Source organism: Prionailurus bengalensis, chromosome B1 (assembly GCF_016509475.1).
Source record: "Prionailurus bengalensis isolate Pbe53 chromosome B1, Fcat_Pben_1.1_paternal_pri, whole genome shotgun sequence".
Taxonomy (NCBI): Eukaryota; Metazoa; Chordata; class Mammalia; order Carnivora; family Felidae; genus Prionailurus; species Prionailurus bengalensis.
In genome coordinates, this window is record NC_057344.1 from 139,734,720 (window position 1) to 139,748,203 (window position 13,484).

The 13,484-nt window shown below is 42.9% G+C and overlaps 1 protein-coding gene across 2 annotated transcripts in view; it reads left to right on the top strand.

The window, feature by feature from the left end:
- The first annotated feature begins 2,181 nt into the window (after positions 1–2,181).
- Positions 2,182–13,484, top strand: part of PRKG2 (protein kinase cGMP-dependent 2) — a 106,177-nt gene continuing 94,874 nt past the window's right edge. For both annotated transcript variants that reach the window (XM_043572378.1, XM_043572377.1), the window contains exons 1-2: positions 2,182–2,312; positions 12,201–12,674. In XM_043572378.1, coding sequence (XP_043428313.1) covers positions 12,214–12,674 — 461 coding nt within the window. In that variant the 5' untranslated portion in view covers positions 2,182–2,312; positions 12,201–12,213. The remainder of the gene's footprint in view (positions 2,313–12,200; positions 12,675–13,484) is intronic.

Sequence of the window (13,484 nt, forward strand, 5' to 3'; positions counted from 1 at the left end):
CGAGATCGTGACCTGGCTGAAGTCGGACGCTTAACCGACTGCGCCACCCAGGCGCCCCTAAACTCGGTTAGTTATTGATTGTAGTCTTCTGCATCTGAATTATAACCCCATATTTTTTGCTCTCATATCATTTTCTTTCATAGCATTTTTTAAAAACATATATGCTGCTTTTGTGCTTATTGATTTGATACCTATTTCCCCCACTGGACTGTAGATTCTAAATTACCAAGATAATGTGTTGATTTTGAATTCCCAAATTTTAGCATCTGGCCTGAGGCATGGGAGCTGCTTAAGCACATTTGTTGAAGTAATGGATAACACCTCAAACACAGTCACTTTTCTCCTCCTCCTCCTCACCATCCTAGGATTGCTGGGAGGGAGTTTAAGATCCCCCTCCGGCTTTGACTAGCTGGGTGACCCCTGGCAGGACCCCATCAGTGGTTTTCAAGCTTTTGCCTCCAGGAATGGTAAGAAAATACATATTACATGGTTGACCAAATATACATACATACACATATTTAACCAAAAAGAAAGATATACAGAGCATATTTACTCTTATTACGCATGATGTATTCTGATATTTTTATTTTATTTCCTTAAAAATGTGGACCCATTAATTAGCAATCTACTATTTCCCCCCAAAATGAGGTAAATGAAACGTAAGGACTTTGAAAATGCAATTTTCTTCTTTTTGTTGTTAAACGGTTCATAAAGGTCCACTCTGTTGACTTAGAAGTTCATTATTACAGTGACTTCACAAAGACTTAATTATTTTTCCTTTTCCTGTAGAATCCTTCCCCAGACCATCTCCTCTAGTTGGGCTATTTTGAAGGCCTGCATAAAATGGAAAGTCTCTGGCATGTGTTCATGAAAAAGTACTTTGTACTTTTGCTTATTTTTTTTTTTCAGTTAGTACAAAAACAAACAAGACTACATTCTTCCTCCTCTGAAATTTAATGGTCTCATTCAACATATTTTACATCGGCCTCGTTTCTATATAAGTTTATATATGTACCAGTGCAGGCCAGTGTTACATGAGTCCCACCGCCGCCATGTGGTTTAAAACCCAAGAGAGTTGGGTTCTGACATTCTCTAGAGGCACAGTGAAGAATAAAAACTCACTGTACTTCCCATTCCTCAACACAGAAACTGCCCTTGTCCACGGTGGATTTGCCAGTGAAATTCCTCTGGGGGCAGGAGGAAAGGGAAAGCCACACGAAGATCTCACAACTCCAGAGCACAGCAAATAATGCGGTATATATATATATATATATATATATATATATATATATATATATATATAGAAAACCATAATGCAAGCCTGGGGGGTGGGGAACCCCCCAAAACAAAAAAACCATGTAATCAAAAGGCCATACCAGCCTGGGTGATCCCTGCTAAAGGACCTACAGATTCCGAAGGTATAATCTCTCCCCCTTAAAACTCGATTCAAACCACGACGCCCCCAGCATCATGCGAACTGGCAAACTAGATGCGAGTTATGGCTCCAGAGTCCCGGAAGAGCGCATCTCCAAGCTACTCCGAGGTCACGTGTCTTCTAGAAGGGCATTGGTGTGACCCAGGAGAGCCCGTCCAGGATACGTGCGCCTGTTTGCGCTCTGGGAGGGAAGGCGAGGTGGGATGGAGCTTGGCCGGGAAAACAGACCAGAGAGGGGTGGGAGGAGAGGGAGGGGAAGGAAAAGATGAACACGTCCCTGAACTTTCCTCTCCCCTCGTCCCACACACTTGAAATAGAAATAATAATAACAACATAAAAAACGCTTTACAACCACGATGTTATCTCCCTACTTAAGTTGCCTCACTCTGGAGGGTATGGGGTATAAAGTGCAGACTGCGGCTACCGCCGCTAGCTTGTCTCGGGAGTAAAGGTTCTGGCCGGTGTGGGTGCGCGCGCGGGTGACCCCACCTTTTGGGAAGCCGGCTCCCGGCTCTTCCACGCAGTAGCCCCGGCTGACCCTCCCCCCTCCCCTTCCTCCTCTCCTCCCTCCTTCCCTCCCTCCCTCCTTGCGCGTCTGCTCTGCACCGGCCCCCGCGGAGGAGGCAGGCGGCAGCACCCAAGCCGCCGCAGCTCCTGCCCGCAGCGCGCTCGCCCGCGCCCGCGGATCCCACGTAGCCCGATCGGCGGCAGAGGCGGCCCCGGGCCCGCGCCGCGCGCCCTGCGCACGGCCCGGGCTCGCTGAGCTGCCCAGCGCCGCAGGCGGCTGGGGAGGGAGGCGCGGGAGACGACGCGGAGACGCAGGGGCGGCGGCGCCAAGGTGACAAGCTGCGCACCTGGAAAGTTACCCGGCTGTCTGGTGAGGTTCGCGGGCGGAAGGTTTGGGCGCCCGGGGCAGCGCAGGCGGGGGACGGGGTCGGGGCGCGCGCGTGTGCCTGCCGTGCGTGCACTGCGAGCTGTGCGCTTCCGTTCCACACCCCGCCGGTCTCGTGCATGTGCTGTTTGTGTGTGGACGTGTGCACGCGTTGCGTTTGCTTGGTGTGGCAGCCTTCCGTGAGCTCCCGGAGGCGAGGGAAGGCTACTTGATTTTAAGAAGCTTGGCTGGGGGCGGCAGGGTAGAGCTCAGCCCCAGTGGGGATTCCTCAGGGTTGTCAAGCCTTGAGCTCCGAGCAGAACGGCGGTGGAGACTGTCGCTCCGGGCGGGGGGCTAGGCGCTGCTGTCCGGGCGTTCGCTCCAAGCGTCGCCTAGCCCTGGGTAGCTGCTAGGAGACAAGTACTCGGGCAAGGACTTTATGAGTCCTTGTAAACTTGTGTGGGTGTTCTGTGGCACTCCCAGCACCGTGAGGCGCTTTCACATCGCTTGCTCTGTATTTCCCAGTGATGAAAAAACAAGAGCAGACAAACAGAAAACAATAAACCAGCCACTTAGGGGATGAGAGAGAAAGCAGTGGGTTCAAGTTGAAGAACTAGGGTGCGAACGCATGGCAGTTGAGGCCAGAGATGAGACTGGAAAGAAACAACTCGGACAGAATTAACAAGTAGAAAGGTCTGATAGGAGCCTTGGTGTCCTGATCTTCACCTTGTTCTCAAAGTTCCTAGGGGCTTTTTTATTATAAAGGAAGAGAGCAGCATACAGCATCCCCCCCCCCCCACCCCCAGTTCCTTACAAATTATTGTCTCTTTTCTTTGCAAGTTTCTATTTAACTACCGGACAAGGTGCTCATCCCACATAGAATACAGTATCTGTTGCCAGCAGTCCTGTTTAGTGTGACACGGGAGAGTATGAACTAATACGGTGGAGAATTCTCTTTGGAGAATTAGAGGCCATCCTCCCTACTGAACTGTGTAACTGAGAATAAAATATACGAAACGATGGTACGCAGAGATCTCTCTCTTCCGTGTGAAATCGTTAACTCCAGTCCTCTGGAATCCTTACAGAATCCTTACAAGTGAGGCTAATTCACCACACAGTGAAGGCGTATGTTGCTTGGATGTTGCCCAAATCTTTTGATCTCATAGTGTCTTGCTTCCTCTGGGCCGTTTTCCTATCAATTATTTCCTCTTCTATGTTTTCACCTACTCTATCTATCTTCACTGCTTCATTATTCCAGGCTTACAAAGACTCTCAAGTTTCCACTGTTCTAAAAATCCATTTCATGAACCAAGATACCATCTTGAAATCCCTACTCTTAGCATTAGCTCTTGTCAGCTCCTTTGTCATTGGCTTTCTATCCCAACTCTTGTGTGAAAGGCTAAATTCAGTGCTTTTCCCTCTGGTATAATTTGTTTTGATGTATCTGTGGGATGTGAACCGCAGCCTGCTTACCTCTTGAAAACCTTATCTTCATGGCCTCTGTGATACTTCTCCTCGATCTCTTACTTGTACTAGCATTCCTTCCCTGTCCTTGTTATTTGCTTCTCCTGCACTTCTATAAATAATATCCACAGGTATTTTCTAGATGTATTTATAGAATAAGAGAGGCGTTCCTTTCTTTTCTCCCTTAGTGATCTCATCTGCTAATGGGACTTCAACCTCTCACCTCTGTAAAGCAGTCTCTTGCCTTGAGCTCTTTTTTTTTGCTACTATCTGCTACACATTTCTACCTTGATGACATTCAGGCACCTTGCACTCAACATGTATAAATTCAGCCTGATTACTGTCTCATAAAGTGCACTCATTCCTCTGAATTAAGACAGTGTCACAATACTCAGCCCATAGGTGGTGCTCTGTTCAGTTTTGAATGAATGAATGAGTTAATAGTAGTGCCTTCCTCCAAGCCTTCTAAGATCAAAATATTGGAATTATTTTTTTTTAACCTCCCTCTGTGTGCACCCATTTAATCACCACATTGAGGGATTCAACCCCTGCAGGATTCCTCCCACCTTTGCCATATTTTACTGTGAATCCACTCACACCCTTTTCCACTTTTGCCAAAACAATAGCTTCTTCTTAGCATATCTCTAGTTTTTCTTTCAAATGTCATATAGGCCTAGACACTCTTTCTCTCCTCATGGCCAGTCTCCTGGGCCCTTTCATCCACTACTTCAGCTTCAGCCTCTACTTAGGTATCAAAGATTGCTACATATTTTCAGCTCCCCCCTTCTGGGTTTCTAGTCCCTCATATCTTACTGTCTACCGAACTCCTCCACACCAAAGTTTCCATGGGTCCTTCAGACTGAGTGTGTCCAGGGGCGCCTGGGTGGCTCAGTCGGTTAAGCGGCCGACTTCAGCTCAGGTCATGATCTCATGGTCCATGAGTTCAAGCCCTGCGTCGGGCTCTGTGCTGACAGCTCAGAGCCTGGAGCCTGTTTCGGATTCTGTGTCTCCCTCTCTCTGACCCTCCCCCATTCATGCTCTGTCTCTCTCTGTCTCAAAAATAAATAAACGTTAAAAAAAAATTAAAAAAAAAAAAAGCTGAGTGTGTCCAAAGTTAAACTCACTGTCTTAGGCCTCCAAGATGCTCCTCATTTTGGTTAATGACATCACCTCTTACCCAGTTGCCACAATGGAAATTTCCAAATCTTTGTTCTCTTTCTTCTTATCACCACTCAAATTCCATCAGTTATAATCTCTTGACCTACCCGTATAGAATTACATTTCTCTGTCTTGGCCTGTCTATATGATACTCCAGCACCCCAAAATAGCTGAATGGAACGCCACCACATTTGGCAGTGAACATATAGGATAAGTGGCATTTGTAAAATTCACTATGAAATTCTGTTGGGTGGAGAGGCACTTCGAAGAGAATCAACCTCAGGAGTAGCTGAAACTGTAGCTCATATGGCTGCCCGACAAGGGAAGATTACTCTCCAAACTAATATGTTGTGGATAGAGACAAATATCAGTAGATTAAAAACTGAGCCCCAGGTCATCAGTTACAAGGTCAGATGGGCAGATGCTTTTAATTGTGGCATTGATGGAATTGAGCTGTTCTCACAAGGGCAGCTCTGTGTGCTTTCCTTCAGGGAGAAGAAGCAGGGATTTACATATTTAGTGATGGTTAATTATTTTCTAAAAGAACTTTGTTGAAACAAAGTTAAGGATAACACCAAATGCATCAGTTTCATACAGACTTAGAAGACCGTGTAATTCACTCCTCTGATTTCAGGGTAAAGTACCCTTATCTTGGAAAAGAATCTATTCTGTGTTTCATGATTTATTAAAGGGAAGCAAATTGCAGCGTTACCTATAGCCACAACTTTTACCAAATCCCTGATGATCATGTTTTTCTCTTCTGGCAACCATGGAGATGATCCATTTTTATATTGAGTTCAAGAAGTTCAAGACACTAGAATAGGGTTGGGGCTATGGCCTTATCCTGTCCTGAGCACCTTTTACTTGGGTTGGTGCAATAACTTCTTACTGTTTCTCTTCCTCTATGCTCTTTTCACTCCATTCTATATTTATAGCCAATAAAATTATTTTATTTTTCTCAAGGGCACATCTGACCACACCACATAACTTGAAAAACACTTGACCTCCACTAAAATCCAGATACCATCACATGGTATATGAAGTTCTTCTGCATCTTATTCCTGCATCGGACTTTTCATTTCTCATGACTCTCTTTCTCCTGTCATGCATTTCAGCTATTTCCTGGATATGCCGTCAGCCTTTTTGCATTCACTCCTTAATACATGTTCTTTTTTTTTTTTAATTAATAGACTTTAGTTTTTAGAGCAGTTTTAGGTTTATAGAAAAATTAGGTGAAAAGTACAGTTTGCATATATTCCCCTGCCCCCCCATCCTCTATTCTTAACATCTTGTATCAATGTAGTACATTTATTATAATTGATGAACCAGAATTGATACGTGATTATTAACTAAAGTACCTAGTCTGCAAAAGGGTTCATTCTTTGTGTTGTACCTTCAGTGGGGTTGGACAAATGTATAAGACATGTATCCACCATTACAGCATCACACAGAGTAGTTTCACTACCCTAAGATTCCCCCATACTTCGCGTATTCATTCCTCCCTCTCTCTCGCCAAGTCCCTGCAATCACTGATCTTTTTACTGTCTCTAAGTTTTGTCTTTTCCCGAATGTCATATAGTTGGAATCATGCAGTATGTAGATTTTTCAGATTGACTAATTTCATTTAGTGATATGTATTTAAAGTGCCTTCATGTCTTTTCATGGCTTCATACTTACTACTTTTCAGCCCTGAATAATATTCCATTGTCTAGATACACCATGGTTCGGTATATCTAGATATACCTTCTGTCTGTTCATTGAAGGACATCTTGATTGCTTCCAGGTTGTGACAGTTATGGGTAAAGTTACTATAAATATCTATGTGCAGGTTTTGATGTGGACATACATTTTCATATCAGTCAGATTAACACCGAGGAGCATGATTGCTGGATTATCTGATTTTTAGCTTTGTAAGAAACTCCCAAACTGCCTTCTAAAGTGACTATGATTTCACATTCTTATTAGCAATGAATGAGAATCCTTGCTGCTCCATGTTATCCCCAGAATTTGGTGTTGTCAGGGCTTGGATTTTGGTCATTCTGATAAGTGTAGTGGCATCCCACTGTTGGTTTAATTTGAGATTCTCTCATGACATATAATGTTGAGCACCTTTTCATATGCTTACTTTCCACGTGTGTATCTTCTGTGGTGAGGTATCTGTATATTTTTGCCCGTTTTTCAACTAGATTGTTTGCTTTCTTATTGTTGAGTGCTAAGAGTTCTTTGTATATTTTGGATCCTTGTCCTTTATTAGATATGTGCTCTGCAGATGCTTCCTCCTAGTCTGTGGCTTGTCATTGCATCCTCTCAACAGTGTCTTTGCAGAGCAGATGTTTTAAATGCTAATGAAGTTCACCTTATAATTTTTTTCCTTTCATGGGTTGTGCTTTTGGTGTTTTATCTAAAAAGTCATCACCAAGCCCACTTAGAGTTTTGCCTATATTGTCTACTAGCAGTTTTATGGTTTTGTGTTTTACATTTAGGTCTTTGAAATATTTGAGGATTATTTTTGTGAAAGATGTAAGGTCCTTGTCTAGATTAATGTGTGCACACGAGTATGGGTGGTTGTCCAATTTGTTAAAAAAACCATCCTTTTCCCATTGAACTACTTTTGTTCTTTGTCAAAGGTCAGTTAACTATATTTGTCTGAGTCTATTTCTGAACTCTAATATGTACCATTAACCTATTGGTCTATTCTTTAACTGATATCACACTGTCTTGATTACTGCAAGCTTTATAGTACTTCTTTCTTTCTTTCTTTCTTTCTTTCTTTCTTTCTTTCTTTTGCTCTTTCTTTCTTAATAATAAGTCTTAAAGTCTGGAGGTATCATCACTGACTTTGTTCTCCTATAATATTGTGTTTATTTAGTATGTACTCTTTGATCAATAAGTTTTTCTACTGAGTTATTTTGTTGGGTAATGTTAACAAGTAATAATAGCAATGTTTGATATGGTTTATCTCATTTGACCCTCTAATAACTCTAAATGATATGTATAGTCATTGTATCTGCCTGTAGCTCTATGTGTCTGTCTATCTCTTCTATTGTTGACACTTCAGCCCCACGTCATGCCCAAGGGCATATATATACTAAGTGAAAATGCTTGGATTGAGACTCTGGCTGTGTAACTTTAGCCAGCACTATACCATCTCCCATATTTACAGATATATGTATTTATATCAGACTCCAGATGGGGGAGAGAGAGAAATAGATATTATCTAGATCAGAGCCAAGATTTTGGTTTCAAACTACTGTAGAGCTGGAGGAAAAACAGACAACAAAACCTAATTCCTCCCACGCTGGCTGTCAGGTGTTAATCCACCTGCAAGAGCCTTCAGGGTTTTGCTTTTCCTGTGTCTTTTCTAGTTACTTCTCGTAATGACATTTCCGAAGTGGTTATCACATTAACGTAATAATAATTAAAAAAAATTATGTAGGTTTCCTCTCTTCCTGCCAAATGCCACAATGCATTCTATTCCTCTTGCTTGTTTCTGGGTACAGAAGAATACTGCATTCACAGTGAGTCATGTTTTTTTATTGTCTTCAAAAACAGTTAGGCAGGCCCCTTTGGTTTCAGGATTACACTGCAATATGTGAAAACAGGTAGGGACAGCAGGAGGGAATTATGAAGCTTGAGGAGTCCTTGCAATCCTGTAACCTGGGCTGGGTCATTTGTGATGCTTTCTGGTCTCCATGTTTTGGTGGAGTTTCCCTTATCAGGGTAGATTTCCCTAAGATATTCCAGAATGACTTCTTTTCTTCATGGAAGAGATAAACCAGGTCGAGTTTAGGTTCCCCTAACCCCAGGGAGTAATTGGCATCTTTAAAGACTTCTTGTCTGGAAGGCATGCAGCATGCTAGACTTTGTCCCATCCAGCAATGATTTCTTCTGGAAGTTTCTTTGCACCAAGACACTCGGTGCCTTGTCTCCAGCCACACACTGTGAGAGCTCCCCGGTGCCTGCTGTGTGCCAAATATTGTACAGGATACCTAACAAACGTAATCTTCATAATAATCCTATGAGCTGGGTATGACTTTCTAGATTGGAAAACCAATCTAGGATTCTAAGGCGTTTGTAGAAGGCTACGCAGCCGGGAAAGGGCAGATTGTTTTCCTACCCCGGCTGGCTTGACTCCATTACTTATGTTAAATTCTGATCTTCATCTCCAGGCTCATTTCCTTTTACATCATGTCTTGCCCCCTGATTCTAAGAATGACTCTATTAACCCACAGTTTCTGGATCGATGGAGAAACAGCTTCTGTTGCCAGCAATACATTCTCCTTGTGGCTAGCAATACATTTTTGAGAAATAGATTACCTATCTTAGTGACGAATATAGGAAACAGAATGAATCTAATTAGGTTTTGTGAAACCAAACACTTGTCTTGGCTTGAGGGACAAGAATGTTTAAATGAGTGAACTAAGTAAGAAATCAGACTTAGTATTGAGCCATTCGGGAACTTACTTATATATCTTAGTCACTTGAAAGATGAGCTAGGTACTCTCGTTTCACCCCTCTTTGGAATTCTAAATAGCTTGAAAGATTTACACAGCTTCTAAACTGTCTTCATGAAAACCAGAGAATGGTTAGTGTTTGGGGAGAATTGAACACCTACCTAATTGTGTTTCAGGTTTGTAAAATTATTGGATCAGGACAGAATATTTTGAACACCATACATACAGCAAAAATGTTTCTAAAGCCTTTTCATGTTTAGAATGCTAGCCCTGTTTTCTCTGTCAAATTTATTGCAAATTCATGGAGTTATGCCCCTGATATAATACATGACAGTTAGGTTTTAGTAAACAATTGTTCTATGAATAAAGATTGAGTTAGTTTGGGGAGCCTGGGTGATTTAGTCAGTTAAGTGTCTGACTTCGGCTCAAGTCACGATCTCATGGTTCATGGGTATAAGCCCAACTTGGGGCTTTGTGCTGACAGCTCCGACCCCCTCCTCCACAAGCTCACACGCTTTCTCTTTCTCTCTCAAAAATAAATACACATTGAAAAAAGTTAAAAGAAAGATTGAGTTAGTTTAATATTACATTTGAAGGTTTTTATGCTCATTTTTCTTTATAAAGCAGCTCCTTTTCCTCTGACCATTCCCTTCCTTCTATCCTGCCGTGGTTAGGAATGCTTGTCCATGGACCCAAAAAGCATGTCTGGAAGATGCTCACTGCTGCGTGTTAAAAACTTGTGCACACATTAATTTAAGAAACCTCTGGGGGCACCCATCTCATGCCTGTCATTCAGAATCTCATTCAAGTTCATTCCTAGGTCCCAATCTAACATCTTCTGAATTGCTTATTTGGGATACAGGGGTGTCCAGGGCCACGACTATGAATTCTAGTCTCCTCAACCTTTTTATATATTCTTAATACATAAGAATAATAAATGCTGCCAAGTCAAGAGAAACTTAGAGATTAAACCTGCCACATCTCTGCTACATAGTAAGGCAATTCTCTGGAGGCTAATGTTTATTAATGACTACTTGGAACCTGAATTCTATGAGGACTATCTGGGTATTGCAAGATTACTTTTACAAGTACATTTATTTTCTGTTTGTACCATCCATCTTAGGTGATGTGCATTGGCTACTTGGTTGCATCTGTTTGAGGCTTAGAGGCTGTCTTACATCTTTCCATGTAGGCCTTTGTTGTTTTAGAGATCACGACTATTCTGGGAGAGATAGCAATATCAGTCTAAGCATTTCATTTCTCCTTGAGTTTGAAATTTGGAGGGAGAGAGGGGCAAGAATGTGTGGCTTATATAACTACAAAGTTTCGTCTAGCTCTTTGGATATTATATAATGAGAGGTAATTTAAGCTTAGTTTACAAGTGTTATTATGCTTCTTGAGTTAAGGCTGTCAAAAATTGCACATGCACAAGTATGAAGTTTAAATAGGTAGCCTAAAAAGACTTAAACCTTATGGTAATTAATCAAAGCAGTATTTTCCAAACTCACCGTTTCAAGTTCTCTTTTGTGGTCTTGCTCAGGTCTGCTTAGTATCTGCAGATGATTTTTATTTTTATTATTTATTTTTTTAGAACTTTTAAAGGGTTTATTTGTTTTTGAGAGAGAAAGAGTCAGAGAGAGAGAGACAGAGAGAGAGAGAGAGAGTATGAGCGGGGGAAGGGGCAGAGACACAGGGAGACACAGAATCCGAAGCAGGCTCCAGGCTCTGAGCTGTCAGCACAGAGCCCCACTCTGGGCTCCAACCTGCAAACTGTGAGATCATGACCTGCGCCAAAGTTGGATGCTTAACTGACTGAGCCACCCAGGCGTCCCTCTGTAGATGATTTTTAAGAAATTTTCATTGAACTGACTCAGTAAATCTAAATGCCTAGTTTATCTTTCACTTAAGCAATAATGTCAATGAAATCGCAACTTTGTGGGGGCAATTATTTATATTTCTAATGAATGTTAAAATAAACACATAGCTTTGAACTAAACAACAACAACAAAACATTCTGAATCAACTAAAATCACCCTGATGATCCTGATTTGTGTATCACATTCTGAGATTTGCTGGATTAGTGACCATTTTGGGGACTTCACTGAGCATATTCTTAATAGGAAAAGAATGAGCTCTGTGCTCATACTTCATCATATTTTGGACAACCTTGGCTTTAGGATATAAAGTAAAAGAAGTCAAAGAATCCGCATGCCTCTGTTTTACTTTCTAGTAACTGCCACCCAGCACTTTTTAACAGCGAGCCCTATCCGAAATGCAAAACATACTCGGTCCATAGAGCGGGAGCAAAGTGTTAATAAAGCAGTATCGACTCAGTCTCCTTCTCCAGAGGAGTGCAGATGTGCTGCTTTCCAACTCGGGCGTAGTTTCTCGCTGTAGCTGCACAGAGCGCTGACAGAGCGGTGACATTTCCAAGCCTCTGCTTCTGTGGCTGCTCATTTGTGTTGCATCTTTGCCATGCTGACTTCCAAATTGCAGTCTTGTTGTGATGCTTTTGACAGCTGTCCAAGGAGAACGACCAGAGAGAACAGCAGGTAACTCAGGCCACTTGTGCAAAATGCTTAGGTGTGACACCTGTGCCATCAAAGGGACAGGGAAGAATGAATCCAAGGCCAACTCATGGAGAGATCAGGGAAATCAGTCAATAGCTTTGCTTCCGGAAGCAAAGGGAATTTATTGCTTATCAAATAATGATAGCCGCTGTGTTTCTATTTATGAACCAGATCGGAATGAGGAGTGGTGGGGGCTGTGCGGTGGTGAAGTTCCACTATGTAATTGCCGGTTCTCTGCCCTCTCTCAGGTCCTTGAGCAAAATGGGAAATGGTTCAGTGAAACCCAAACATTCTAAGCATCCAGATGGCCACTCCGGGAACCTCACCACCCATGCGCTGCGGAGCAAGGTGACAGAGCTGGAGAGGGAGCTGAGGAGGAAGGATGCTGAGATCCAGGAGCGGGAATACCATTTGAAGGAGCTGCGGGAACAGCTGTCGAAGCAGACCGTGGCCATTGCTGAGCTCACGGAGGAGCTCCAGAGCAAGTGCATCCAGCTGAACAAGCTTCAGGATGTGGTGCATATGCAGGGAGGAAGCCCGCTTCAGGCCTCTCCAGATAAAGTGCCTCTTGAGGTCCACCGGAAGGCCTCGGGATTGGTCTCCCTCCATAGCCGGAGGGGAGCAAAAGCAGGGGTGTCTGCTGAACCCACCACCCGAACCTATGACCTCAATAAACCCCCTGAATTTTCTTTTGAGAAAGCAAGGGTCAGAAAGGACTCCAGGTAAGAAGTTCCCACACCCTTTTGACTCCAGTAGCTTTAAGATTATGAAAGACTAGGGTGATATTTTTTAGGCCGCCTCAGTGGAAAAGAGATAATAACCCTTTCCGATTTGGGGATAGAGGGACTTCTAAACTTGGTTTGGTTTGGATAAGCAAAACTTTTCTTTAAATCAGGAATTGCGTGTTAGCCAGACTTTGGTTTGTGGTGCGTATAACTGAGGAGCTGAGTTTACGAAAGTCATTTCCATTATCTCGAAAACCCTAGGGGAGTGAAGAGGTAGTCTTAGGGATTCTCCCCTTCTCTCTGTCTATAGGAGGGGATTTAAAGGGGTACACAAATCACAGTGAACTATGAATACGTATAGCAAAACCTGCTTGCTAGCACTTAGTCAGCCAGCGTCATGAAGAAGGAGTAAGTTGGATCCTCCAAGGAGGAGGAGTCCATTCATTCGTCTCACAGGTGAAGCTGAGTACTACCACCTGCCAGCCACTGTGTTAGATGCTAAGTGTATATTAGTGAGTAATAGGCACAGAGCCTTTCTCGGGGGGTGGGGGGAGATAGACAGTATACACAAAAACAGGGAGATGCTGTGTAATTATTAATTGGGATACATGATATGATGGAAAACAACAGGATAGTGCGGGTGTCTGCGATTAGGGAGAGAGAAAATCAATGGAAAGTATTACCATCCAATTTTCTTTTCAACTTCTGTTCTTGAGTATCTCTTACTTAACTCTTCCTTCTCAACTGCAGTTTTTCTGCAGACAGAATTGGGATTCTCATGGAGGCCTGGCAGAGGAGGTGACTTTT